The sequence below is a fragment of the Trichoderma breve genome, chromosome 1 (assembly GCF_028502605.1).
Source record: "Trichoderma breve strain T069 chromosome 1, whole genome shotgun sequence".
Classification (NCBI taxonomy): Eukaryota; Fungi; Ascomycota; class Sordariomycetes; order Hypocreales; family Hypocreaceae; genus Trichoderma; species Trichoderma breve.
Window position 1 is genome coordinate 4,301,566 of NC_079232.1, and position 25,976 is coordinate 4,327,541.

The 25,976-nt window shown below is 49.7% G+C and overlaps 9 protein-coding genes across 9 annotated transcripts; 6 read left to right on the top strand and 3 right to left on the bottom strand.

Annotated features, from left to right (window-relative positions):
- Window positions 1–773: 773 nt before the first annotated feature.
- On the top strand, window positions 774–2,860 carry T069G_01294 (ATP synthase regulation protein NCA2 domain-containing protein; the record flags this gene model as incomplete). Its single annotated transcript, XM_056168504.1, has 2 exons — window positions 774–790; window positions 871–2,860. 2 exons carry the CDS (start codon window positions 774–776, stop codon window positions 2,858–2,860), a joined length of 2,007 nt encoding a protein of 668 aa, XP_056033820.1.
- A 430-nt stretch (window positions 2,861–3,290) lies between these two features.
- Window positions 3,291–4,888, bottom strand: T069G_01295 (voltage-dependent anion channel domain-containing protein; the record flags this gene model as incomplete). The annotated part of the gene is made up of 4 exons (XM_056168505.1): window positions 3,291–3,437; window positions 3,513–4,237; window positions 4,304–4,542; window positions 4,668–4,888. 4 exons carry the CDS (start codon window positions 4,886–4,888, stop codon window positions 3,291–3,293), a joined length of 1,332 nt encoding a protein of 443 aa, XP_056033821.1.
- A 2,900-nt stretch (window positions 4,889–7,788) lies between these two features.
- On the top strand, window positions 7,789–8,561 carry T069G_01296 (cysteine dioxygenase type I domain-containing protein; the record flags this gene model as incomplete). Its single annotated transcript, XM_056168506.1, has 3 exons — window positions 7,789–8,067; window positions 8,128–8,380; window positions 8,440–8,561. The coding sequence occupies 3 exons, from the start codon at window positions 7,789–7,791 to the stop codon at window positions 8,559–8,561; spliced, it is 654 nt and encodes a 217-aa protein (XP_056033822.1).
- Window positions 8,562–9,532: 971 nt separating this feature from the next.
- On the top strand, window positions 9,533–12,671 carry T069G_01297 (HIRAN domain-containing protein; the record flags this gene model as incomplete). The annotated part of the gene is made up of 9 exons (XM_056168507.1): window positions 9,533–9,770; window positions 9,830–9,915; window positions 9,978–10,070; window positions 10,127–10,546; window positions 10,627–11,195; window positions 11,263–11,535; window positions 11,586–11,690; window positions 11,738–12,369; window positions 12,445–12,671. The coding sequence occupies 9 exons, from the start codon at window positions 9,533–9,535 to the stop codon at window positions 12,669–12,671; spliced, it is 2,643 nt and encodes an 880-aa protein (XP_056033823.1).
- A 1,686-nt stretch (window positions 12,672–14,357) lies between these two features.
- On the top strand, window positions 14,358–15,235 carry T069G_01298 (alpha/beta hydrolase family domain-containing protein; the record flags this gene model as incomplete). Its single annotated transcript, XM_056168508.1, has 2 exons — window positions 14,358–14,780; window positions 14,879–15,235. 2 exons carry the CDS (start codon window positions 14,358–14,360, stop codon window positions 15,233–15,235), a joined length of 780 nt encoding a protein of 259 aa, XP_056033824.1.
- A 2,002-nt stretch (window positions 15,236–17,237) lies between these two features.
- Window positions 17,238–18,360, top strand: T069G_01299 (uncharacterized protein; the record flags this gene model as incomplete). Its single annotated transcript, XM_056168509.1, has 2 exons — window positions 17,238–17,279; window positions 17,386–18,360. The coding sequence occupies 2 exons, from the start codon at window positions 17,238–17,240 to the stop codon at window positions 18,358–18,360; spliced, it is 1,017 nt and encodes a 338-aa protein (XP_056033825.1).
- A 682-nt stretch (window positions 18,361–19,042) lies between these two features.
- T069G_01300 (calcineurin-like phosphoesterase domain-containing protein) lies at window positions 19,043–20,610 on the bottom strand (the record flags this gene model as incomplete). The annotated part of the gene is made up of 7 exons (XM_056168510.1): window positions 19,043–19,065; window positions 19,127–19,176; window positions 19,230–19,302; window positions 19,465–19,998; window positions 20,069–20,174; window positions 20,263–20,304; window positions 20,455–20,610. 7 exons carry the CDS (start codon window positions 20,608–20,610, stop codon window positions 19,043–19,045), a joined length of 984 nt encoding a protein of 327 aa, XP_056033826.1.
- A 1,339-nt stretch (window positions 20,611–21,949) lies between these two features.
- Window positions 21,950–24,102, bottom strand: T069G_01301 (vps51/Vps67 domain-containing protein; the record flags this gene model as incomplete). Its single annotated transcript, XM_056168511.1, has 3 exons — window positions 21,950–22,313; window positions 22,375–23,846; window positions 23,902–24,102. 3 exons carry the CDS (start codon window positions 24,100–24,102, stop codon window positions 21,950–21,952), a joined length of 2,037 nt encoding a protein of 678 aa, XP_056033827.1.
- Window positions 24,103–24,678: 576 nt separating this feature from the next.
- T069G_01302 (MAS20 protein import receptor domain-containing protein) lies at window positions 24,679–25,448 on the top strand (the record flags this gene model as incomplete). Its single annotated transcript, XM_056168512.1, has 4 exons — window positions 24,679–24,739; window positions 24,836–25,081; window positions 25,162–25,262; window positions 25,332–25,448. The coding sequence occupies 4 exons, from the start codon at window positions 24,679–24,681 to the stop codon at window positions 25,446–25,448; spliced, it is 525 nt and encodes a 174-aa protein (XP_056033828.1).
- Between the last annotated feature and the right edge of the window lie 528 nt (window positions 25,449–25,976).

A 25,976-nucleotide genomic window follows, 5' to 3' on the forward strand; every position in this document is an offset into this window, starting at 1 on the left:
TCAAGTGCCCATGTGCTGTATGTACGCGCACTTACAGTAATAGTATTCCAAATTTTGGGGTCCAGTTTGATTTTTGGAGTTGCAACTACTGGAGCTGTCTATGATCTCATCAAAGGCATTAAATTCTACAGTGGCCACTCAAGTGGTTTTTAGCACACCATAACACCTATCGCATTTAAGCCTCTAATAGGCGACAGTAGTGACATCACAGCCAAGTGCAGCTCCAACAAGGCACTGGACAGTTAAACACATCAGCACCCCAATAAGAGAATACGCAATTCTGCTCAGCCATTCTCGCCTCATCCCCTCCATCATCTCGACATCTCGACATTAGCTTCATCCTCTTCCCCCTATTCCTGTGCATGACGTGAGCTGTTCGTTTGTCGCTCCGAGTACGAGCCATCCAACAATCAATCGCGGCGTTTCCATATTCTGGAGCTCAGGAAAAATTCGGGCACAAACTGCCCCACGCAGAAGCTCCTCCTCCTCCTCTCTTCTCCTCCTCTCGCAGAGCAGCAAACCGCGGATGGATCGATAATACTAGCCGCGCCCACCTGTTACCTGTTTACTCTCGGCCAGCTGTAATTCCGGACGCTGCCTGTGGTGTGATGGTCTGACTATCGTCCAAGCACCTCCGGATTCGACTCCACCCGCAACCTGGTCCAGCTCCAGCCCAGATCGATGCAGATTCAGCAAGGTTAACCTAGCCCTGGTCGAGACAGCCGGACCGTTCGCTTGTCTGATCGTTTCATCGGCTCATACAATTTTAAACCATGTCGCTGGTTGCCGAGTGAGTTTGCAGCCCCCCTCCAACAGCTTCTAGAGCGAGCTACTGCTGTGCTGACTTTGCTAATCTCTTTCTTGCAACAGCCAAGTGCGGCGACTGGATGCCTACCTCGACCGTCTCCCTGTCCTATCCGAAGAGGCTTCTGAAGATGGGGTTTCCGAAGTTGGGCACCCCTTTGCCGTCACAGAGGCGCTGGACGTTCCGCACCTGGACCGTCTGCTAGGCATCATTCGCTCACTGAGCACCACCTCGTCTTCTCAGCCGCTACTCTCTCTCGAACGTGTTAAACTCCTCCTCGACGAATCAGGCATTCCTGCGATAGCGAATAAGGGTCATGGCACCGCAGGCGGGGCTTATGCACAAACCAAGACACCGTATGAGAACGAAATCGAGTGGCTCCTTGTCTCCAAAGCGACGGTTCAGGTCTATGGAGCTATTCTCAACACGCTGGTTGATCGTATTGTCCCGTTGAGCGATGATTTGTGGTATTGGGATGGAGTCTTGAGCTCCTACAGCTATAGCAGTATCTACGCGGTACAGACATCTCCTCTCCGGCTGTTGGCGTGGTCGCATGACATATACCAAGCCAGCCGGGCACGATTACGCTCTTTGTCTGCTGCAGAGGCTTCGGCCGAGCTTGTCGAGTCTACACGATCCACCATCTCACAGCCATGGAGCAGATTCTACGGCGTTGTTCGGGACAGCATTCGGGAGCACTCATTTGCCAACATACAGCGAAAAGTACTCTCGCCCGTTGCTCTATGTCGAGCCGAGGCTAGGCGCAAACAGGCGCACTTGCGAAAGCTGAGGGAAATGACAGCCAGCGGTCTCGGAGTGCTCATGGATGAAGGCCTTCAGCTAGGCCACGACGATGAGAGAGCTGGGGCGCAGGATCATGAAGACCTTAAGGGGGTCGTTGAGCGCAGCGTAGCATTGATGGACATGGTTCTCAAGGAGGCATGCAGCCTGGAAGCCAATATTCATGACTTTGAGGAAAAGGTGTTTGCCGGTGTCGAAGAAGACGCTGAGCTATCTGTACATGTCGAGGAAGACATGACTCCCTATCGCCCAAGCACCCTGGCTCGCCGACTGCTTCAGATAATTGACAAGACGCTACCCCAACATATCAACGCCATGCAGACTCTTGCTAATGAAAACGGTCGACCGCCGGTTATTATTCGATACTGGCTGCCGGCTCTCATCGGTCTTACGTCTTCTACTACCATTCTTAAGATCTTGGTCAACCGCAAAGCAGATATTATCCAATGGATCACGGATTTTGGAAGCACGCTGCGAGATTTCTGGATTCATTGGGTCGTTGAGCCAACCGAAAAGGTTATCAAGACGATTCGGCACGATGAGACGAGTGAAATTGCCATTATGAGCAGAGACAGCCTCAAGGCCGATCGAGAGAGCCTGGAGCGAATGGTTGTCGACTTTGCCACCGACAAGCCTCACTTTGCTGTTGGTGGTTCATCCATCACCGAATCCCAAATCGCAGACATTCGCTCTAAAGTGGCTGAAGGCGACGTGACCCCGGTTCTTCGAGCGTACGAGCAAGACTTGAGAAGCCCCTTTGTCGGTGCCGTCCGGGGTGATCTTGTCCGATCTCTCCTAATCCAGGTTCAGAAGACAAAGGTTGACCTCGAAGTGGCCATGACCGGCATTGATTCGCTCCTCAAGAGCCAAGAGCTGGTTTTTGGCTTTGTGGGACTGACTCCTGGTGTGTTTGTTTCCTTTGGCGTCTTCCAATACTTCCGCAGCATCTTTGGCGGCCGATCTGGACGGCGCCATAGCAAAGCCTCTGGCAAGGCCATTCGCATCCTTCGAAACATTGACCGTATCTTATCCGAGGCGAGACCAACGGAGAACAATGTCCTGTCCTACAAGGATCACGGCCTTTTGCTGTGCGAGGTTCACGTGCTTCGTAATCTGGCTAGTAAGCTGATGCCAGATAACATACAGAAGGAGTTTTTGGAGGATCTGGACGACCTTGCGAATGTCAAGGGGGTGCACATTCAAGCAAAGGCTCTAGAGAGGATTCGCTGGGCATACGCAAGATGGCTTAGGTAAACCGGACACAATGTATTTTTACATATCGGAGAGCAATTCTTTTTGAAAGAATTCTTGTTTGACTAGAAGAGAGGATAGACAGGCGAGTGAGCATTGTAAAAAGCATGTCAATTACGTCTCCCATATTGAAGTAATACCTTTGATATCATATTCAACGTGCATTTTTATTTTGCGTATTAGTCTAGGGTACTTAAAGTTGTATCGCCTGATGCTGCCAAACCACTAATCTTGTTCCAAAAACCGCAACCCGTTGCGCCATTGCCCACGTTAAATGCTTCTTATAACAACAATAATATTGGAAGATGATTTTGTTGAAAACACCCTAATTGTGTACTCCGATGACATGACTCATGCTTTTGTGACCCTTTACCTGGTGTCCCAATGATGATGGTAGATTTAGAAAATATTCAATAAAGGAAAATAGTAATGCTCAAACAGTTTCGCTGTCGGTGGGAGGTTCTTCCTTCTCGCGGAGGTCCTTGAGGCAGGGAGCAAAGAACATTTCGCCCGTGATGACGAGCTGTAAAGTCCTCAGACTGACGAGTATCCAGAGGAGGACGACACTTAGAGAGATGATCTAGCAAACAGTGGGTTAGATGGACGTTTTCCACAAGATAGGTCATACAGACACAGAGAGAGGGAGGCAACTCACCATGGTTGCATATTTGAAGAACTCGCTGCCCAGATTCTTCCACAGGGCATTGGTGCAAGTTCCCCATACGCCGAGCGGGAAAGTGAATCCCCACCAGCCCATGTTGAAGGGGAACTGGCGCGTGGTCCTGAGGCTGATGAGGGCGAAGCAGACCCAGGCGAGAGCGAACCCCCACATGACGATGCCGAAGAAGATGCCAAGGAAGTAGAGGAACTCTGCGCCTCGCGTGGGATCGACGCCAGCGACGTGAAACATTTCCGTCTGGGGAATCACCTTGAGGGCGACTTTACCGAGCTGCTGGATGCCGAAACCGCCTTGGCCGAGAGGTCCCACGGGGAGAAAGACGGAGACGATGACTTCCCGAGGGGGGAGGGAGTGGATGGTCAGGCGGTGGAAGTAGAGGGCCATGACGCAGCCGGAGAGGGCCTGGCCGATGCCCCAGAGGACGTAGGAGACGATGAGCGTTGCGTAGGCGTGGCTGGACGAGGGGAGGGCGTCGGCGACGATGCCTCCCGTGGCAGCGGCGACGACTGCGGGGACGATGGGGAGGAGGAGGGTTGCGGTGGTCTTGTCGAGGCCGGGGCGGTGGCGGTGCATGACGATGAAGGGCATGGAGATGCAGGTTGCCATTGAGACGAGGACGTCGATCCACCAGAATGCCCAGGCGAGGTAGATGAGCCAGGGGCCCCATTGGGCGCAGGCGAAGATCATCATGTTGATGATGGCTGAAGAGTTGGTAAGTTAGTTAGTTGGTGTTGAGACGAGATGAGATGAGACGGGAGGTGACATACTGGCAAATCCCATGGGGAAGCAGCCCAGGAACAAAGATTGCGCGGGATGTGAAATCATGGCCATCCAGATTTCAGGATAGAGCGTATATCGTAGTAGCGAGATGATGCAGAAGATTGTGAAGAGCAGGATGTTTAAGGCGAAGAAGATGTAGGAGATGATGTGTAGCCAGTAGCCGTTCCAGGGGAGGTTGAAGAGGAGGATGGAGACGATGCCCGTGCCCATGTTTACGGCGAACCATCTTTTTGAGATTGTTGTGTTAGTTTAAACCGAGTTCAAATGCTGGGGGTTGATTTTTTTTTTTCTTTGAGGAATGGGTGGTTGTATTGTGTGTAAGTGAGCGGTTGGAGTGTATGTGAGACTTACGATGGAGTAAAGTTGCGGACGATTTTGCGCCAGCCGCGGTTATTCTTGCAGGGTCTTGATTTTGAAGGGCATGGAGGAGTATCGGGAGTATTGGCATCATCATCGCTGCTGCTGCTGTCGTTGTTGTCGTTGTTGTTGGTATTGTTTTCTGGCTGTGGCGGCTTCTCGGTTATTGTTCCGAGCTGAGCATCTGCCGGCCTGGCTGTTGTAGTCGCCATCATGATGGAGAGTCTCCAATGAGACCAAAGAGCAATTCAAGCTGATAGTTGTAAAAGTACTGAAACTTCAATTGATGTTAATAAAAATTTGAAGTCGTCGTCCAATCGTCGTATTTATGAATGTCTTGAGACTATTGCTTTAGGCATAGCCTTTCGGTATTCGGGGCGTTCGCTATGACGTTATATTTGTTGTATGTAAGCCACCAAAAGATGCAGCCGTAGCGGTTCGTCGGAATGAGTGAGCCGAAGGATTTACTTTCCGGGAATAGGGGCAAGTGACGAGATTGAATGAATTGAATTGCTTCTCCCTTTTCATGTGAATGGGATCGAGTTGCCGGTCTGCCGTTATATAAACCTTCTAGTCATAGCTACTGAGGCAAAAGAATTTTCTTTGACTAATTGGTTTGTTCGCCCCCTAGTCAGATGATGCACCGGCCAGCCGGCCGTCCAGGTACGGAAGACCCTTTTTTTTTCTTCCCTTCACCTGCGATGAACCGGTCGGCGATGGGGGATCCACCAGTATCAGATTCTAGAAGATTGCCTAGCAGCTACAAATCCAGTTTTTTTTTTCTTAATGGTAGCTGCTCAGCCCTCTGACGTGCAAACATGATTCACATGGGCCGCCGCTATTCGCTCTTTTGGCGGCTGCGAATCTGGGGAAAGCTCGGCATCGGGGCGTGATGGGGAGCGGCTGTCGGTGGGAGATGGATATGGCTGACCAGGGCTGCCTTTTTGTTCCGTTTGGGCGACGGGCCGAGATGCGGGTTTGTGATGATGAGTGCTGGATGGAAGTGCCGAGCTGAAATTTGTCTTTGACATTGTTTCTTTGGTCTCAAACGGTTATTGCGGCATCGGGTAGAAGGGGAGCGGATACATTGCGGTGGTGATGCTAGCCGTGATGACGATGATTTTGGGATCTTTGTAAGAATAGATTGGAAGTGAAGCCGGAGATGAGATGCGATACGGCAAGTGAAAAGATGTTAGACAACGAAGATTGCAGCTCTCCACTCTTGTTGCGAGTCAAGTTACGGCTTTCGTGATTAAGGTAAGATACGAGATGACCCAAGCAACAGCTTCACCATGACTTAGATGGCTGTAGCAATTGAGGTTGAAGGGTTCAAATAGCTTTATGAATTTAATTTTATCGCCATCGATATGCTTATAGCTACGAGTAGGTACGATTTGTTTATATTCACCAACAACGTCAATATATGTCTAGGGTCAAATATCATTTACTCCCGAGGTGCATCACGAACCAGATGGAGATGGATATCATACCGGAGATAAGGACTCTTCTGGGAATGCAATCCAATTGACATCTCATCTCGCCCACATGGCATACTCTGGACACATAAGCCCGGCCCAGCAGTTCCGTTCTTTACGTGGCAGTCGGTCCTTAGTTCTCCATCAAGTACATCACATATCATTGCAATCCACCTTGTAGCAGCAGCAGCCATGCGTTGCGCTGTGCAGATCTTCTTTTTTCTTTTCAATTTTCTTTCTAGTAATTTTTTTTTACCCGTGCGCTTTGCCATACTGGCTCGTGAGTCGACTGGTCGAAGAAAAAAAGGTCCAACCAGCAAAGGCAACCCAACACATGCTGTCTCACAGTATCAGATGAAAGATCCTTCAGTCAATGCGGGTGAAGCCAAGCCTCAACCATGGAAGTTACACAGTGGAGCACAAGCAAACTCCTATTGAAAAGCTTGGCGATATTTGTGGAACTTGAGGTGCACATTCCGTGGACACCAATTCAACTCTATATTGACTGAGATTCGACCTCTCCAGGTTCCGTGCCGAGTGACCGAAAGTTAAAACTGCCAGAGCGGATGTCGGCGGCGGATGTCGGAGAACCCCGAGCCGCTGCCGTCATTCTGTGTCTTGGATCTTGTACCTTTGTACTTCGTCCGTTTTCCGTCCATCCCGCATCTTATCTTATAAGTGGAACAGCGCCACCAATATAAGACATACATAAATTGACAAGGTCTGCGATTCTTGCAAAGGAAAAAATTACAATCAATTCAGATATATAAATAATTGACAACTCAGGGGCAGATAAGGCGATAGCGAGTAAGGAGAGCACAGAGTTCTAGATCTTCTGCCAACCCCCTTTCCATTCGCATATCGCAATCAGTCACTGAACATCTCTCAAGGTTCCCTTGAACTTTTTCCCTTAGCACGACGCTACTGCTCCGAGCATGTACCAGGTTTCACGAAGCCCCACGCTTGGCGGATACTGTCCGTCTAGTCACCAAAAATCTGCCAACATTCGTCTCAGTTCGATGCTCGAGTCCCTATCGTAAAGCCTCCCGTGAGACCTGTGACATTCCAGGCTGGAAAACCGAGTTCATGTGCAAAGTAACCACGTCCAGAATCGGGGTTTCGTGAATCTGACAATGTCCGGTCGTCATCATTTCGTAGCAATCTCATGTTATCTTTATCTCTGAGGCTGCGCGTCAGCAGTTCGCTGCACCGCCTAAACTCTGGCTGGCCATTGTGCGCTCCTAGCGCCTGGCCGTCCAACCAGATTGTGCAAAACTTGCGCGGCCTAATCCACCGATAGTTGCCAGGTGTACCCGTTCCCCGTTGTGCCGTTGCTCGTACAGGCGATCATTGACCATTGCCCTTTTTTTTCTCGTGTGGCTTGAGGGTCAATCGAGGATTTTGACAGGCCGACACCGGTTGCACTACCCTCCGTCGGGGGTTTCGCTCAGCTGACCAGACACGAGAGACACCGGTCATCCCCGCCCCCAGTCGGTGTGTCGCTTTTCGTTGCGTATCTCTGAGATCTTGATAAATGCACTCGTCGTATCGTTCTGTATTGCCCATTCGTTAGATCCCTCATAGCATACATCCCTATACAATCCATCCTCTATAGCCATCATCAAAAGATACCATCAACCATGACCGTCAACGTTGTGTCTAGCAGCCAAGCCCTCGGTGGCGTCAGCGACGTCGTAGAGCACAAGGGGGATCGCTTCGAAGAACTCGTGCTGGCGCTCAAGGACGCCCTTGGCCCGTCGTCGGGTTTGACGTCGGACGATGTCGACGTCGGCTTCCTAATGGAGCTTATGCGCGACTATGATGGCAACGACATGAAGTGGTCCAAGTATGCCTTTGGCGACGGCAGCAGAGGATACACTCGTAACCTCGTCGATGAGGGAAATGGCAAAAGCAACCTGGTAGGTCATGTCTCGAAACCGCGTACAGGTGCATCCCAGTATTGACAAGAAGCAAACTAGCTTGTACTCGTCTGGTCCCCAGGAAAGGGCAGCCCCATCCACGACCACGGAAACGCGCACTGCGTCATGAAGATTCTGCGCGGCGATCTCACTGAGACTCGCTACGCCTTCCCAGAGAAGGACGAGCCCGAGGGACCGATGACTGTCATCTCCGAGAAGACATATAAGGAGAACCAAGTGACATACATGGCCGACGAGCTCGGCCTCCATAGAGTATCCAACCGTGGCAGCGACTTCGCTGTCTCGTTGCACTGTAAGTTGCATCGCAGCCTCAAGACACTTGTGCTGGACCTGACCAAACAACCTCTTCAGTATATACTCCCCCCAACGTAGCAAGGGAAGGCTGCCACATCTTTGATGAAAAGACTGGCAAGCGAAGCCATGTGCCTGGCTGCATGTACTTTTCGATGTATGGCCGCCTGGTCAAGGAGTAGCAAGCAGCAGACTTGGCAGCGTGTGCATCGGGTTCATAGGAAGCGGTGTTTTGGCGTTGGTTTTGTAATGTCTTTCTCATAATCGTCTTGTTGCCTGTATTGATTTAGTTCATGATTCTGGGTGTCGTTGGGTAGCATCTGCCATGTTCATCCATGGCGGAGGAGAAGCGGTCCTCAGCGACGGATATATAGCGAAGCACAGCATTTTTGGTACTGAATGAAACGCCTCATCGCATACAAGCTCGTCTCCCCTGTTACAGCAAAAAAGAAGAGTGTAGTTGGAAGAAAAGCAAGGTTGGACGCATGTCGTTGATATTCCGGCTCTTGTTCTGGAGAGCCATCGATGGCGTGATTTCGGCTAGACCTAATTGGGGACAGTCGAGTGCTTGGTGGTGACGGATCTCGGCGCACTTTTTATGGGGGTTACGGAGGTATTACGGTATTCTGGCTGCTTAGTCACGGTGATTATAAGCGTTCACAGGCACAAAAAACACGAGACAAGATGTATTAGACGGTAGGGAGTGTGTTATAAGGGAGCTGGACTTGTATTGATGTGTTGATTCCCTCCATGCGTGGGACATGATTGTGTGGATGCCCGACTAGAGAGGGACTAAGGCGCCTGTGCTCCATATTGCTTACAAAAATGGTACGAGAGCTGCCAAAAGTCGGAGTGACATGCTCAGCCTGTCGAATTGCTCCCTGGTTGCTGGTATCTCTGACACGTCACATGACCTCGCGTTTGTAGTCTCGTACTCGTACAGGCTATCAGCGGATTGGAACGCGAAGTCAACTGGCGGACCTGCCATAATTGTAGAAGTTAACAGTTGAGAAGAAGCAAATCGATAGAGATGCTCAGCTCTAGAATTTTATTCCACTTTAGCAGCCTCAGACATCAAAAGTCCTCTCTTTCGAATTCATGATTCTGTTTTTTATAGCATCTATTTAAAAGCATCCATTCTCGTTATAACAGCATGCCTCGTCGCAAGCGTGCCGCCGCCGAGTTCATTGATCTCACAGGAGATTCCCCTGAGCCAGTTCGCAAACGACCAGCTCTTTCTTCTTCACAATCTTCCCGAGCACCTCCTGGCCTGAATTATGCATCTCAGAGGAGCCAATCATTTGCTTATCCAGCGGCTACACAAGAGCCAGACTATCTGGACTTGACGCAAGACGATGACACCGCTGACAAAGAGTTTTATGGCACTTTTGGTTCGTTTCTTCCTTCAAGCCAATTGTTCGTCAGTGGAATGCTAATTTTCTTTACACAGATGGCAAAATCGTCGGTGTGAGGTACTATGATGGATATGCTTCGCCTGGCGAGGCCGTCTTGTGTCGCAGAGAGCCGGAAAATCGGGTATGCATCAAGCATAGCAGCTGGTTTGGCATCATCAAGTAACAGACCTAATACGTAAACAGTATGACAAAAATGCTATCCGGATAGACAATGTCCTTCACCAACAAATAGGCCACTTGCCTCGCACAATTGTTGAGAAGCTCGCTCACTACATCGTAAGTTTGGCGCCTCTAAATACTACCCCTTCAGGTATACAGCTAATGCGAAATAGGACTCTGGAGATCTCACTGTGGAAGGCCAAATCATAGGAGAAAAAGCCTACTACGATTGTCCCATAAGATTGTCCTTTTACGGGCCAAGTGACCCTGCAGAGCGGACCAGAATCGAGACTGCTCTAAAGGCAGATAAATTTGTCAAGGCTACCCAGCTGAAGAAGACCAGGAAGGAAGCCGAGGCACGTAGGGTAGTGCTTGGGCTATCTCAAAGCAGATCGACAGCTGGCTTCGATACTACTCAGGCGGTTCCCGAAGTATCACTCGAGGAAATCCTCCAGTCCAGCTATGCAGTCGAGTTCCGCAAAAGCGGTGACGCCATCAAGACCCTGGCAATGGGCGAGGATGAGCTGTCCAAGATGCCACAGGCCGAACAACCCAGTCAGCTCAAGTCTACTCTCCTGCCATATCAGCTACAGGTATGTCTGCACCAAATCTTTGTTGCCCCTCTCTATTAGTCCTTGTTTGTGTCAAGTCAGAACTAACAGCGCATAAAAAGGGCCTGGCTTGGATGCAATCGAAAGAGAGCCCCAAACTTCCAGCTGTGGGCTCGGATACGGTAACCCAGTTGTGGAGACGTGACAACAAGGGCCGGTTTTGGAATGTCGCCTCCGAGTTCATCACCTCTAAGCCGCCAACGCTCTTCTCAGGCGGTATCCTTGCGGACGATATGGGTTTGGGAAAGACGCTCCAAATCATCAGCTTGATCCTTACCGGTGGCCCGGGTTCAACGCTAATAGTTGCTCCCGTTAGTGTGATGAGTAACTGGGAGCAGCAAATTCGAAGGCATGTCAAAGAGGAACATCAACATAGTATCCTAATATATCATGGTGCCAAGAAAGTGGTAGCTGAAGAGCTGGAAGGATACAACGTTGTCATTACTAGCTATGGCACCCTTGCCAAGGAATTGGATCCCGGCGTCAGCAAAACTCTCTTGAGCCAAAAGAAGAACTGGCGGCGAGTTGTGCTCGATGAAGGGCACACAATAAGGAACGTCAAGACCAAGGCAGCTCTGGCGGCCTGCGAGCTCCACGCCCAGTCCCGTTGGGTGCTGACCGGAACTCCAATGTGAGTGCCATGTTCCAATTGGCCTTTTTTTTATTCTCATTGCCACGATACACTAACATATCATTAGTGTCAATTCCGTCAAGGATCTCCAATCTCTAGTCAAGTTTCTGCATATCACGGGCGGCATTGAACAGCCTGAGATATTCGGCAACGCAATCTCGCGCAAACTGATGATGGGCGATCGCAGTGGAGAGGCCCTTTTGCAATCTTTGATGCAAGACATCTGTCTGCGACGCAGGAAAGACATGAAATTTGTCGACCTCAAACTTCCCAAGAAGACAGAGTACCTCCACCGAATTACATTTCACCCAGAGGAACAAGCCAAATACGACGCTCTATTGTATGTCACATGATTCTTGGATTGAGGATTTGGTACTAACTCACTTGTAGATCTGAGGCCAGGGGCGTGCTGGAGGAATACCAAGCCAGATCGCAAACTGGACAAAAGGGCCGCTTCCAAAACGTCTTGGAGCGCCTTCTTCGGCTTCGACAGTCGTAAGTCACCTGCTCATTGTCTGATGCTGCTTGCTGATGTGTTATAGGTGCAACCACTGGACTCTATGCAGAGAACGGATTAATGATCTGATGCAGATGCTCAAAGACCAAGACGTTGTACCTCTGACCGAAAAAAACCGCGCCCTGTTGCAGGAAGCTCTTCGGCTATACATTGACAGTCAAGAAGAGTGCGCAATCTGCTACGATTTACCTACTAACCCAGTGATTACAAACTGCCAGCATGTGTTTTGTCGCCATTGCATCTCCAGGGCAATTCAGCTACAGCACAAATGCCCCATGTGCCGCAACCCGCTGACAGAGGACAGCCTTCTGGAGCCAGCCCCCGAGGGAACGTTTGATAAGAACTTTGACACTGAACAGCAGAGTTCAAAGACAGAGGCAATGTTGCAAATAGTTCGAGCCACATTGAAGAATGAGGGCTCGAAAATTGTCATCTTCTCACAATGGACATCATTCCTTGACATTGTAGAGAAGCAGCTCCAAGGTGCTGGTTTAAAGTATTGCAGGATTGATGGAAGCATGAATACAGACAGACGAGATCAGGCCATCGATGCTCTTGATAATGATTCAGAGACTCGCATTCTGCTGGCCAGTTTGGCGGTTTGCAGCGTGGGGCTCAACCTTGTTTCCGCGGATACAGTCATTTTATCCGACAGTTGTAAGTCCTTGCTTTATTGGTAGCCCCCATGTTGTACATCCCATTATGTGTCTATACTTACTTGTACTCTCATAGGGTGGGCGCCAGCAATCGAAGACCAAGCCGTTGATCGAGTACATCGTCTCGGCCAAAGACGCGAGACGAAGATTTGGCGTCTGGTCATGGAAAACACTATTGAGGAGCGTGTACTAGATGTCCAGCAAGAGAAGCGCGACCTAGTCACCAAGGCGTTTCAGGAAAAGGACAAGGCGAAAAAATCCAACGAGACGAGAATGGCGGATGTGGTAAGGTTGCTTTCTTAGACGGATACATTGGGCGGCGCAATTTGGTTCCCGATCGATCTCCATATAATGTATATGATATAGACGATGCTATCAACTTAAGAGTAGTCTTGAGATTTCCGCGGAATACGACATAGACACGGGGGATCTCTTTGCTCCGTCTACCTAGGGTTGATAGAGGCGGTATAGCTTACGATGCTGACATATGCTTACATACGACATATTATGAGAGACAGTCAATGTCCCTGTATACAATGGCTTGTGGTTAATGAGAAGATGTGACTACCTAGTCAATACCATCTACTTGATGCTCACCTAATCTCCTCATCTGAGCATTCACTAGCTTACTAGAAGCTGGCTGGATCCTTTGCAATACGAGGGGTCAAATGTATAAAGTTGCTGTAAAGGGTAAGTTTTCGATCAAGGGTATGTACTTGTAAACCAACTATAGTGTTTCATTCATGAAATCGGCATGATTTGTAAATACCACTTGTTGGTTATAAATCGTATGAGTAAGATCTATCTTTACTAGAACAATGTAACCTTCCCATAGCATTTATCAATAGTCAAATTAGACTGGGTATTGCTTGAACTTTTGTATTGATACGCTATGACTCGCTTCTTCCATCTGATCATCTATCCAGGTGTAAGGTATAATCTAGAAAGAAATTGACCTAATATTAAACATTATTTAAATCGCAATGAGAGTTTCACATAGAATTGAATCTCTTAAGCATAATATAGAGCGAGTTTATAATACCGATTATGACCAACCCGTTGTCTGTACTTTGACAAGGCATGCGAGAGACATGGAGTTGAAGTTGACAACTCAACTTTCCTCAAATTATCCCGACCCACTAGACGAGATAAATATGGTGGAGACTTAAAGAAAATATAGATGGTTTGAGTTGCTAGTGGCAGACCTCTTAACAGACTTGGCCTAAAATCACTCAAGCCACGAGACACACAAACCAACTAAGCTTACTTTAGCTTATCATAGAAATGACTCGGACTTTCCATCGTTATCATCTAGCGGCGAATATGTATTTTGGGAACGCCTAGATCAGGTAATTTATGCCAAAGAGGGGAAAGATGCAGTAGGAGGTTTCGTGCGAGTTCGTGCGCGTTTTCACAATGAACTCACAACTCTTGATACCCTCATTTTTGTCAACAATTTCCCTTAAACTGAAGAACAGAAGATGCCATTATTTATTCTCTTTCAAAGAGTTTGAAAAAGATGTAATCTTTAATTCATTTCTACCTTTAACTAATAAACTATATCCAAAGCTTAATGATTTGTCTATTTCGCCTTGTCTGATTCTAACTTTTGGCTATTGATCTTACATTGTGAGACGGTAACCTGGCTGATTTATAAACAGACGTGGGTTGATCTTTACCAGCTTCGACTAAACACCAATTAGTAATCTACGATCCTGCAAGGAAAATCTCCATAATGGCCTGCGTTGTTCTAATCATGGAGTCCCTTTCCGAGGCTGTAAGCTGGAAAATACAATCATGCTATTTTCGGAACGGTTCCGAGTGGCTCCTGCAAGTTAACGGCGGAGTATATAAACATGATGCGTTCCGTCGACGTAAATAAAGGAACATCGAATCAACAACTAGACACATATCTCAGCCACAAGGCTTTCTTTCTTTTCTATTCTCATTAAGGAAATCTACACTGCATAATATTTCGATCTAGTAACCATGGCTGTAACTCCGTCTTCTAAGCCACACATCTTTGTCATTCCTGGAGCCTATCACCCAGGTTCCACTTTCAACCTATTCATTCAATCACTCGAGGCGGCAGGATTCTCTGCTGAAACTACCACAAACCGCAGTGCCGGCAACGCAGGCATCACCGTACAAGACGACGTAGCACACGTGCAATCTCTACTCATCCCTCAGATCGACGAGGGTAAAGATATTGTGGTCGTCGCTCATTCGTATGGCGGTGTGGTTGGATCGGGAGTCATTGCAGGTTTGGACAAAAGAAGCAGAGAAGCTCGAGGTTTGAAGGGAGGCGTCATCGGGATCATTTGCATCGCGGCTCTTATGACCGCACCGGAGAAGTCGATTCTTGAGATGAGGGGTGGGGGGGCGTGGTCACCATGGGTTGATACAAGTAAAGTAAGTCGAACTCCCTTTTGCTTCTTCTTTCCCATGTTTAGTTTTTTCAAGTAAAGTGTGGTATCTATATCATGATGATGTGCTAATCTATCCGCCAGCTCGAAACCGAAGGCGTCACATACACGAGGAACGAGATAGAGACGTTTTACCACGACGTCTCTCCCGAACTAGCCAAAACCATGATAGCAAGTTTAACGTCACAGTCTGGGCTGTCAGTGCAATCGAAACCTGCTGCAGTTGGCTGGCTAGATAATGTGTATGATGGCCGTCGCGCGTACATTCGCTGTCTTCAGGATGGCGCGTTGCCTCTTGCGGCGCAGGATGGCTTGCTTGCTCAGTCGGGGGTCGAATGGATCATCAGGTCCTTGGAGGCTTCGCATAGTCCATACTTGTCGATGCCGGATGAGTTGACGACAGTGGTGGCGGAGATAATAGCGGAGTTTGCAAAGAGCTGAGTGTTTGTGTTACTTGTGACGGGTTAGATTCGCGGTTTGTTAACATAGTGTTTAGTATATACCACATGAATCTGAAGGACAGAAGAAGAATATTAGCATCAAGATTTCTTTTGGCATGCCCTTGATCGTCTTGAAAAGAAGTTTCACCAAATTATTCACTCTCTAAACGTGATGCCGGATGTGATGCTGGTGAGAAGATCGGTGAAGTCAAGATAGGCCCCATCCAGCATCAAACTGCTAGTAAGTAGTTGAGCATACATGTCCATCCAGAAATAGACGCCTAACTTCATTAAAGTAACATAGCGGCTCCTTCGATCCAATTTTTCGGCAAGCCACAGGCACTGGCTGTCCTCCTGACTCGCCTTTGCATCCTTAAGGAATCATAGGACCATACTTTGATAATAGGGATGCCCCTATACCACATTTCCGCGCAAACTCCGTATCGTATGAGTCGTCATCAAACATCAAACAACCTATCCCTATATCTATATCCAATATTATGGATTTCGGACATGTAACGCCTCCGCGATGTGGTCGTACACGCACTCCCTCGCAGCAACTGCTTCACTTACATACAATCGCGAGCTTACTCAGCGGACCTATATCCCACCGGTAACCATCTCCCTCTATCAACAAACAAACAACACGAGGTCTATTTTCCACGGAATCTCCTATTTTCTCAAAACTCACTGAAAGCAATACGGAGATAAACCACGGAATCAATATTTTAAGAAAAATCCTACAGAGGGAAATTTCCTCTTGGTTTCGTCATCGCGCACTTATCATTCCTCCGCACTTATTGTTTACCCATCCCGCCGATTAGCTAAGCCAGATGTCGGCCCGCCTGGGGCTACTCGCGCCGACAGCGAAGCTCCGATGCTCCGACCTCCGATGTTCTTTTGGTGAGAGCCGTTGCTTGTAGAACGCGATTTGAGCGAAACCAACTGCGTATTTTGACGCTTTCTGTGGATTTGCAAACTGAAAACAGTGAATGCAAGATTTGATGTTTAAAATAAAAAAAGATGTCAAAAAAGCCAAGCCTCTAAATCTATTCAGCTACAAGCCCTGCTGTCTCTATCCCATCTAGAAAATGAATACCCGGGCCTCTCTGTCTCAGTCTTGTCTATCTATCCCTCTGTAAGCAACAAGCTATAACTCGTATATCTGGCGTATCATCGGCCGCGCCAAAACAGGTTCCCAAATAGCCTATCCATTAACCTACCCAAAAACCCATCCATTCCCCTTACGGCCCCCGTTTTTTCTTCCCCCCTTCCCGTTTAACGTTAAAATCCATGCCGCTCACTCACCACCCAACCAACGCGCGCCCGGACCTACGTGTTGGTATCCCCATCCACTTCTGAACCCCGGATCTTGCACAAAGTGCGAGCACCGATCACACATGTTTCTGTTTTCCCGGTCGGCGGCCTAGACCCGGGGCCACCTGCCTGCTAAGCAACACCGGCCGTCGTTTCGTTTGTCTTGCGTAGCGTAGCGCAAAGGGTCCGGGCCAGGCCAGGCTGTCGGTCATGGCACCTCGCGCGAAAGCGAAAGCGGACAGCTGAGCTGCGGAGGATTTTTGAAATCAAAAGATAACTAATGTACAATGACGCTCGTTGGTTTCGTGTAATATATTTTCTTTTTACTATATTACTAGATGTGGGCAGTAGTTGCCAAGTCCTTCTTTTTTCCATTCTCGCCAACAACCAACCCCCTGTTTACTTGGCTACTTCGAATCGAATATAATTATTCCATCTCTCGCTCATCTTAATATTTCAATCTCTTGGCCTTTGCGCAAACGAGTATAGCGGATCCATCGTGCGCTGTGTTGTTATCGACTCCCACGAGCTTGGTGTTTTTTGGTGGTGTGACTTGGGGCGACGACTTATACGCATCTCCTCACGCCAGCCTATCCATCACCTGAATCGAACAAAACCCTCAACAATCACGAAAATATCCATCTCATCAATATCAATTTGATAAAAAAAGAATCTCAGCCGAAAAGATGGCGTCCAACAGCCAAAGCGGCGGAGTGCCGCCACACATGGTACGTTCATCCTCCCCTTTCCCCCTTCAACACCATCACCAAATCCATCACCACAACTTTCAAACCAAACCCATCAACACCAAACTAACATGAGCTTCCTTCTCAGAGCCCTCCTTACCCCCCCAAATACGCAGGCCTCGGCCTCACCCCAACCGTCGGCGTCGACATCCCCATCTCCGCCGTCATCCTCTTCTTCTTCATCTGCTCCGCCGCCCTCAACATGACAATCTTCCAGCGCAACCGCCGCCGCGGCCACAAGTTCGTCCTGTCGGGCCTCTTCTTCGGCTTCTCCATGGCCCGCATATCGGCAAACGTCATGCGCATCGTCTGGGCGTGCTACCCGAAAAACGGGCGCATCGGTCTCGCCGCGCAGATTCTCGCAAACGCAGGTGTCCTGCTCGTCTTCGTCATCAACATCATCCTCGTCTTGCGTGTCTTGAGGGCCTATCATCCTCGTCTTGGCTGGAGCGTTCCCGCCAAGATCGTCTTTCGCTCGATTTATGTTTCGGTCGTGGCCTGTCTCATCATGCTCATCGTTTCCATCGTCTACAGCTCCTACACGCTCGACCAGTCCGCCATCGACAAGACCCACGACGCCCAAGTCGTTGCACTGACATACTTCGCCTTCCTGGCATTCTTTCCCATCCCCGTCATCGCCCTCTGCTTCATCATCCCCCGCCGCCAGCGCATCGAAAAGTTTGGTGCCGGAAGCATGCGCTACAAGCTCTTCCTCATGATCTTCAGCGCGTGCCTACTCACTCTCGGCGCGGCGTTCCGTGCAGGAGTGTCGTATTACCGCGTTCCAGTAACGCAGCCAAAGTGGTTCCATCACAAGGCCTGCTTCTACTGCTTCATCTACGTCATCGAGCTCATCGTCATCTTCACATACTCCCTGTCTCGATTTGATAAGCGCTTCCACATTCCTGATGGAAGCAGCTCTCCCGGACACTATGTCAACGGCGTTCCAGGCTCAGATGGGCGAGTATTCGATGAGGAGCTTCCGGCGAGCGCTTCTGCGCAGACCATGCATGATTCCACCTGGGACACGCCGCTCGAAAACAAGCTCGAGGCTGGCAAATGATTTGGAGAAAACGAAGAAGAGGGGGCGAGAAGCAGATAATCACAGCATGGAGGCACCTGAGGTTCTGTATATATGTGTCAGTGTGCTCGGTATATTTAGACAAGGACATCACATGGCGTTAGGTTATAGATAGGGCATCGCATTGTACGACTGGAATCATGGAATATCACGAAAGGGCCCCCTTTGTTTAGAACAAAGGTTGAAGAATCTTCTCTCAGTATAGAAATAAGCGTTCTTGAATAATGAATAGAACAAGAATGATATCACCTATTTTGCCAAATTAGCAGTTTTGTCATCTAACACGCATGATAAGAGAGGGTGTGTGTGGCATCGCAAAAAGACTGATAGCCAATGTCTCTCTCCTATTCCAATTCTATTGCTCTCAGTTCTGACCATGGCAATGCATAGGTAGGTACGCACATGCTGACATCAGTAACATCAGCGCATCACCATCCCTGTTAGTAAACTTGAACCAGTCTGGAGCGGCGGCACTTTGGCAACTCCTGTTCACATTGAGACTTGTCACGGCTGGGTGGCGTGGGCCCGTACACCGGCAGTAGGATTAATCGTACATTATTTTTTCTTTAGATGCCCGGCTCCCTGGGCTCTAACAACTATAAACCCTCTTGCAAAAAGCCCTTTACAGCAATAACTCGTTTGAATGAAGAACGTCGGTACTAGATTAGAGGAAGTAGTCGGGGGTTCCTAAAGAGGAAAAAAGTTAATAGTCTGATTTGAGCATTTGGGTGGGAATTGCAACACATACGTCTAGAGACCATTGGCTCTCCGGCTCTCGGGCACGGATCAAATTGCAGGCTGTATGGGTTAGCACTTGAGGGTCTAACGTGAGATGGAGCTTTGCTGCTTACAAGGTATATTTCAGGTGCTCGTCAATTTCCATTATGGCAGCTTGGTTACCACATCGGTAACAGTAATTCGGTGCTGTCAAGAAGCGGTATCGTTAGAAAAAAAAGCCCAAGTATTATTAAGTGATGCAGGCGGCTGAAAAAGGGTAGGCGGCACGCGGGCAGCAGAGCTGTCGGTGCAGCAGAGGCTCGCCATTGGCAAACAAGGGAAATGTAAAAATCAAAGAAAAAGGCTCACCTGAAAAGATTGTCACCACGTTCCGGTCTTGAGACCAGTTGTAGCCTTCCATGACAAGCTGATGCGCTCGTGCCACCAATGTCAAGCCGTTGTTGTGATTGAAAGCCTCTGAAATGTCCTGGCCAAACGTGTACCCCGCACCGCGGGGAGAGATGCCCCAGCCGCAGCGGTCGTCGGGGTCAGACCATAGGAGATCGCACATGGGACCTTCGTGGGGGACTTCCTGGACACGGTCGAGGGCCCTGATGTTATCTAATGTGTCGATGCTGGGGGACAGGCCGCCGTGGAGGCAGAAGATCTGGTTCTCAATCAGGGCGGTCAGGGGGAGGTAGTCGAAGAAGTCGGTGAAAATCTTCCACACGTTGGCGTTGCCGTATTTGCGGAGGCACTCGTCGTAAAAGCCGTAGACTTGTGTGATCTGGCGCGACTCGTGGTTGCCTCGCAGGATGGTGATGCGTTGGGGGTAGCGGATCTTGAGGGCGACGAGGAGCGACACGGTCTCGACTGAGTAGTATCCTCTGTCGACGTAGTCACCTGCGGCAGTTTACAAATCGTCGTCAGCAAACGGAGCTCAAGGGAGGAATCAAGTCGCGTCTGTTCGCACCCATGAAGAGATAGTTGGTGTCGGGACTGGGGCCGCCAATCTTGAACAGCTCCATCAGGTCGTGGAACTGGCCGTGGATATCGCCACAGACCGTGACGGGGCATTTCTGCAAAAGACACTCAGAGTCAGCATTCTCCCACGCCAGCGACCAGACAAGACATCCGATCACCGCATCGCTCAAGGGCCAAACCTACCACTGGCTGGACGTTTGATTCCTCCTGGACAACCTCTCGACCCTACACAAACATCCAAAAAGTCAGCATCGCTGGCGCCCAACAAAACAGCATCACGAGCAGGCGCCAAAAAAAGGGCCACCAGTCCAGGACCCAAGAGGTCGAAAAATCTGGGATTCTCGCATCGCCATCGCTTTAGCATCGAATGCTCACCATGTCGCACAGCCTCTGGACGTCGGCCTCGGACAGCTGTTTGCAGTTCATCAGATTCTCAATCCACTGTTCCAGCGTGGATCTGGTCGCAGGCTCCGTCTGCACTGGCGACACGTCGGCCGGTACCCTCCCGACGTCTTCCATATTTGTGTCCATGGTCGAAAAGCGCAGCTGCGGCCGAGGCGAGTCGATTGGCGATGCGTTGCTGGTTGAGAGGCGGAGATAGAGGGAGGGGGGTCGAGCTGGCTGAGGTTTAGGAGGGGAGAAGGTTGATGCTTTGAATGACGTTGCGGTCACGCTTCGGGTTTCTGTCCCAAGAGGTTCTGGCAGCAACAGCCTTGGCAGCAGACGGCGGGTGGCAATTTAGCGGTTGGCAGCTGTACAGTCCAGTAGCAAATAGCGGCCGGTGGTGGGGCAGATGCGCCAAAGGACGCGGTTTTATAGTGATGGATACGGCACGGTGGTCGCTATCAGCCAGTGCAGTGCAGTGGGAGAACAAAGAGAGGGACAGGAGGGATATGGGGAGAGAGATTATGTGTGAGAGAGCTGGAGGGAGCACGAGAGATTGCGAAAGATGACAAGGGGAGGGGGAGGGGGTTCAAAACAAGCAGAGTCAATAAAACGGGGTACTGAGGCTTTACAGTAGCAGCGACGAGTTACAAAGAACTTGGATGCTATTGGTTTGGATTCAGCTTTCATGAAAGATGCATCAATGGCTTCTTTATTGATCTCTTCTTTGTCTGCAAATCTTCAGCTGTGCACTGGACGGCTCAAGCGTTCGCGTCTTGTCTCGAAATCGCTAGGCCGTGTTTTGCGTGCTCGAAGTACCAAGCATGAGGGGTTGGTTCTCAGCTTACCTAGGTAGCTATCAGTAGTATTTGATATCCTCCATTTAGAGTATGTAACTTCAAGCTCTTATGCAAAGCACTACTATATCGAGTTTAAAAATATCTTGAAATATATATATATATATAGATTCCATCCATCTCTTTTCGAACCAACATGATGATACTTCCTCACCCGCGCTATGATGCTACTGTAGATACAGGCCCAGGGGAAACGAAATTAAAAGCTCCCCCCTTTGGCGCCAAGCTGGCGACCTCAGCTCCGGAGCTGCCCCGCCAAGCTTATTCCAGAATCGGGGCACATCATCTACATATAAATTGTAACAGATGCGACAAATGCTACCGATTGCCGCGATACAGAAACCATGACTATCTCTCGAACCTGATGACTGAATTATGTATATTTTGAATATTAAAGTAGTGGAACTAACTATTTGCTTTACGCAGCTACCACGACGCTGCTGACTCATAACCTCATCGACACCTGCATGAAAGGGGGAGCTCAGCTCCGATGCCCGGCTCCGTAGACTCCAGGCTCATGCCCAGAGCCATTCTGTATAGACATGTTTAATCGAGCCCTGCTGTATTTCAGGGAATAATAACCACTATAATCATGCTGCCTTCTCTTGCTGCGTCATAGCCTTCATCCTTCAAGCCAGTCCCAGCCCAACAAGGTCCGAAGTCTCGGCTCCCATACCACTGGACGGCCCATCCACGCCTTTGCCCACCAAGCTTGTGAAGTCAAGTCCTACATCAGACAACTTCTTCGCGTGCTCCTTCGCCTGGTCCATGCACTGCGTCCAGACTTGTCCGCCGCGCTCCGTGCTCGCCAGCTGCCTGGCAAGAATCACGTTGAATGCTTCGACCTGCTCCTTTGCCCACTTGACGCACGTGCTCATCATGGGTGGAGGGAAGCAGCTTTGAAAGCATTGGACCGTGTTGTGGATGAGGGTGAAGTAAACAAAGGATAGCTGCCAGATGTACAGGTGCAAATCACCTTGAAAGAGACATTGTCTGTTCACAAAACGTTAGCTCATATAATGCGTAACACAATGCAAGTCGAGGGAAAACGAACCTGGCTCTCTTGTGAATCGTGTCAGCTCGAGCCGCGAGATACGCCTCTCTGGCCCTGTCTTCATAGCCCAGTCTTGCCAACCAGCTAAGGTTTCGCTTCGTCTTGTTTGCCTGGTGATGCGTCGTCTCCATCCCGTGAATAATAATCGTCGCAAGCTTGGCGCATCTCTCTTCAACCTCAAAGTTAATAAAGTCTTGGGCTACCGTATTGCCCTTGAGGCCCCGTGCTAATCCCTTGAGCTTTTCCACGCGAGCTACTGCGGGCTCGAACCCCTGAAGAGCAATGTCAATATCCAGCTCGTCCATCTGGCCTTCCACCCATCGGAGATTCTGCTGCTTGCCGTCCACCTCGATGAGCATGTCTTTGATATCAGATAGCGTCTCTAGCAGCTCTGTCTTTTGGAGCAAACCAGGGTCTCTTGATGCAAAGTAGTTGATCGTCTCTCTTGCCTTGTTATTGGCCTCCATCTCGGACTGCAAACCTTTGCGTAGCTCTTCCACTGCCTTGCGCACGTTCATCATTAATGCCTTCTTCTCGCTCGCTTCTGGCTTTTCCGTGCGGTAGATGAACGTCTCTTGGCCACCACCCCGAACCATGATGGCGTCGGCCAACTTGGTACGGCCGCCAATGGAATCGCCTGTCCCAGGCATTTCGATGACCTCAATGTCAAGCAGGGGCCAACAACGGTCCGCGACGAGCTTTACCATGGGTCCACGGGTATCTGCGTTTGGTGCGTCGACCTTGCGTTTCTTTCGAGAGGCGATAAGAAGATGGTCGTTCAACAGAAATATTTGCATGGCCCTTCTGCTCTTATATGTTGCATTGTCCAATTCGATCCAAGGCCCAGCATTGAGAACCACATGGCGCCCAATCGCGTTTGGTAGAAACTTTTGCGATCCTTCCACCGTCTTGTAAAGAGATTGCATCTGCGAGGTCCAGAGAACGCTTCGGTCTGCGACGGAGCTGCGCTTGTCACGTTTGCTCATAGTGACGGCTCCTCCGATAGATGAGTCCACCTCGTTTCTTCCAGAGGCTTGCCTAAGAGCCGTCGTGTTTGCTTTGAGTTCGGACATTAGGTTGCGGAGAGCTCTCATCTCCCCCTTGAGTTTCTCCGCCTCTTTACTAATTTTGATGAATTGCGTTCGATTTTGTAGTAGATTCTGCTGCAAGTCTGCACCGGCGCGCGTCTTTATGCCTTGCAGCGATTCTGCATATTCCTGGATCTGGTCCTCACTCGCCTCGCTCAGCACTGAAGCTACATATTGATCGGGGATAAGGTTCGGGTCCCGCAGCGCCTTGAGGTCGACAACGGGCGCAGCTCCTGGCCCTGCTCGGGATGGAGGGGGCGGCTGATAGTCGGTGTTGTACCGCTCGAGAGGAGGTAGACTTGGAACTGGCGGGGCGGCCGCGTCGAACTCGGGAGGCAAGTTGTTGAATCGAGAAGAAAAGCGTCGCTTGACCAAGTCGGATGTCTGCAAAGTTACTATTAGTCAAGAAACTTCCCTCTCAGTAGCATCGAGATCTCACCTTTCCACCCGCTCCTACAGGTCGGGGGCGAGGCGCTTCAGGAATAGAGAGCATCCCAGGAGCAGCAGCAGCTGTTCCTCCTGTCGAGCCATCTTGAGGGATTGGCGCAGATATCTGTCGCGGCGCACTGATGACGGGACGAGCCTTTCGTCGCTTTCCGCTTCGAAGGGATAGGGTTATCTTGCTGCGTTCCTCAGACATGGTGCCTGCTCATTGAATGAATGACGGTGGAGATTGATTGATTGGTTCAGCACGGGAGAAAAGAAAGACAGCCTCTTTATGACGAGTCCAAATGCATCCGCACGTATCGCTCAATTCCACAGTCGCGTCTGCTCGCACAAGTTGCTGCACAGAGCTTCCTACCGCTGCACGGTGATGTGATAGGATGGCCGTTGCGTGGCAGATGCAACTCGATACAACGAATGTATGGGGTATCAAGTACCAAGCACTAGCGGAGTAAGAGCAAGCTCAATGGCGGTGCCGTTTACCCGATAATGTGCCGGCCGCCTCCAGCGCTCAATCGATGTTCCGAGCTACTAGCAGGTATCGCCGCTGGACTCCATATTCCTTGTGATATCTTTTTCAGAGCCAAAAAAGCTTGAAACCGGCGACGGCATCTTCCCAGCCACGGCTCAATTCACTGCTACATTACGCCAGGGCTTCTTCTGAGCAGCACCCGCAAAGGCCGAACCCCCCGGAAGCCCGTCGTCTTTTATTTTCTCACCTGCAGCTGCAGCTTAGAAACTCCCCCAGAGCTCCCCTCCATTTCGCCGAAAAATGGTTAACACAAGCACCGTGGTGACGGCATCAGTCGCAACCGTTGCGACAGGCCTCGTTGGTTCGTCGCTGCTCCAATGACATGCGCGGCATGTTCCCGGTAGACGTTTGGGTTCGCTAACCTTTTGGTTTTCTTTTTTTTTCTCTGTCGCAACAGCCTATGCCATGTACTTTGACTACAAGCGAAGAAAGGACTCCGAATTCCGCCGGAACCTGAGAAGAAACGAGCGCAAGCAGGTCCGGGCCGAGAAGGAAGAAGCAGAAGCCTCCACACAGCGACTACGCGGCCTCATCAAGGCAAAGGTGGACGAAGCTAAGGAGGAGGGTTTCCCTGTGGGCGTGGAGGAGAGAGAAGCTTTCTTCAACGAACAGGTTATGACGGGCGAGATGCTGAGCCAGGATCGTATGAACGAACCCCTCCATGTCGCTATCTACGCACCATCAAAAGCACAAAGACTGACTCTTATCTCTTCGCCAATATAGCTTCTAAGATGATCGATTCTGCGCTCGCTTTCTACAAGGGTCTCAAGGTCTACCCTGCTCCCGGCGACCTTATCAAGATCTACGACAGCACTGTTCCCAAGGTAGATTATGTCATTGCTATATGCGTTGCATCGACTGGATTTGTAGCTGACGATTTTGTTCCCCCACAGCCTATACTAGACATCCTGGCCGACATGATTGCATACGACGGCGACATTAGCATTCGCACTCGTCCCTCATCCGCAGGCATCAACCTGGGCGACATCCCCAGCGTTGGCCTCGACTAAATCAACACTCTCCGAGAATCAACAAAATAGCAGAGTGTTTTCCTCTCCACTCCACTCAGCTTCTATCAAAAAATGATGATGAGAAGGGAAGAAAAAAAGACAATGCATCGACTTTCCTTCTGCAACGAAAACGAAAAGCCTTTGAACTTGGCAAAGAACTGATGACAAGGGAGAGAAAACAAAAAGAAAATAAAAACTGACAAAAATAAGTCCTTTTTGACTCGAAGCTCCGGATCCCTCCTCTTTCATTATACATCTCCATCTGTACCTAGAAAAACAAAACATGAGGGGGGAAACGCAAAAATCGCTTTGGTGTACCATAAAAATCCTGTACCTCTTTCTTTACGGGCTCTTTCTTCTCGCCCCGGGATGCAAAATATCTGGTGGGCATTTGTGTAAACAGTTGTATGCGGTGATATGATACAGCCATGGGAGGTCTTTGGGAAGGGCAGTGCGGGTAGCGTTTCCATAATCCAACATGAAATTCTAATGGCTTGAATTCTTTTGGTCTACGTGATGTTGTCGGGG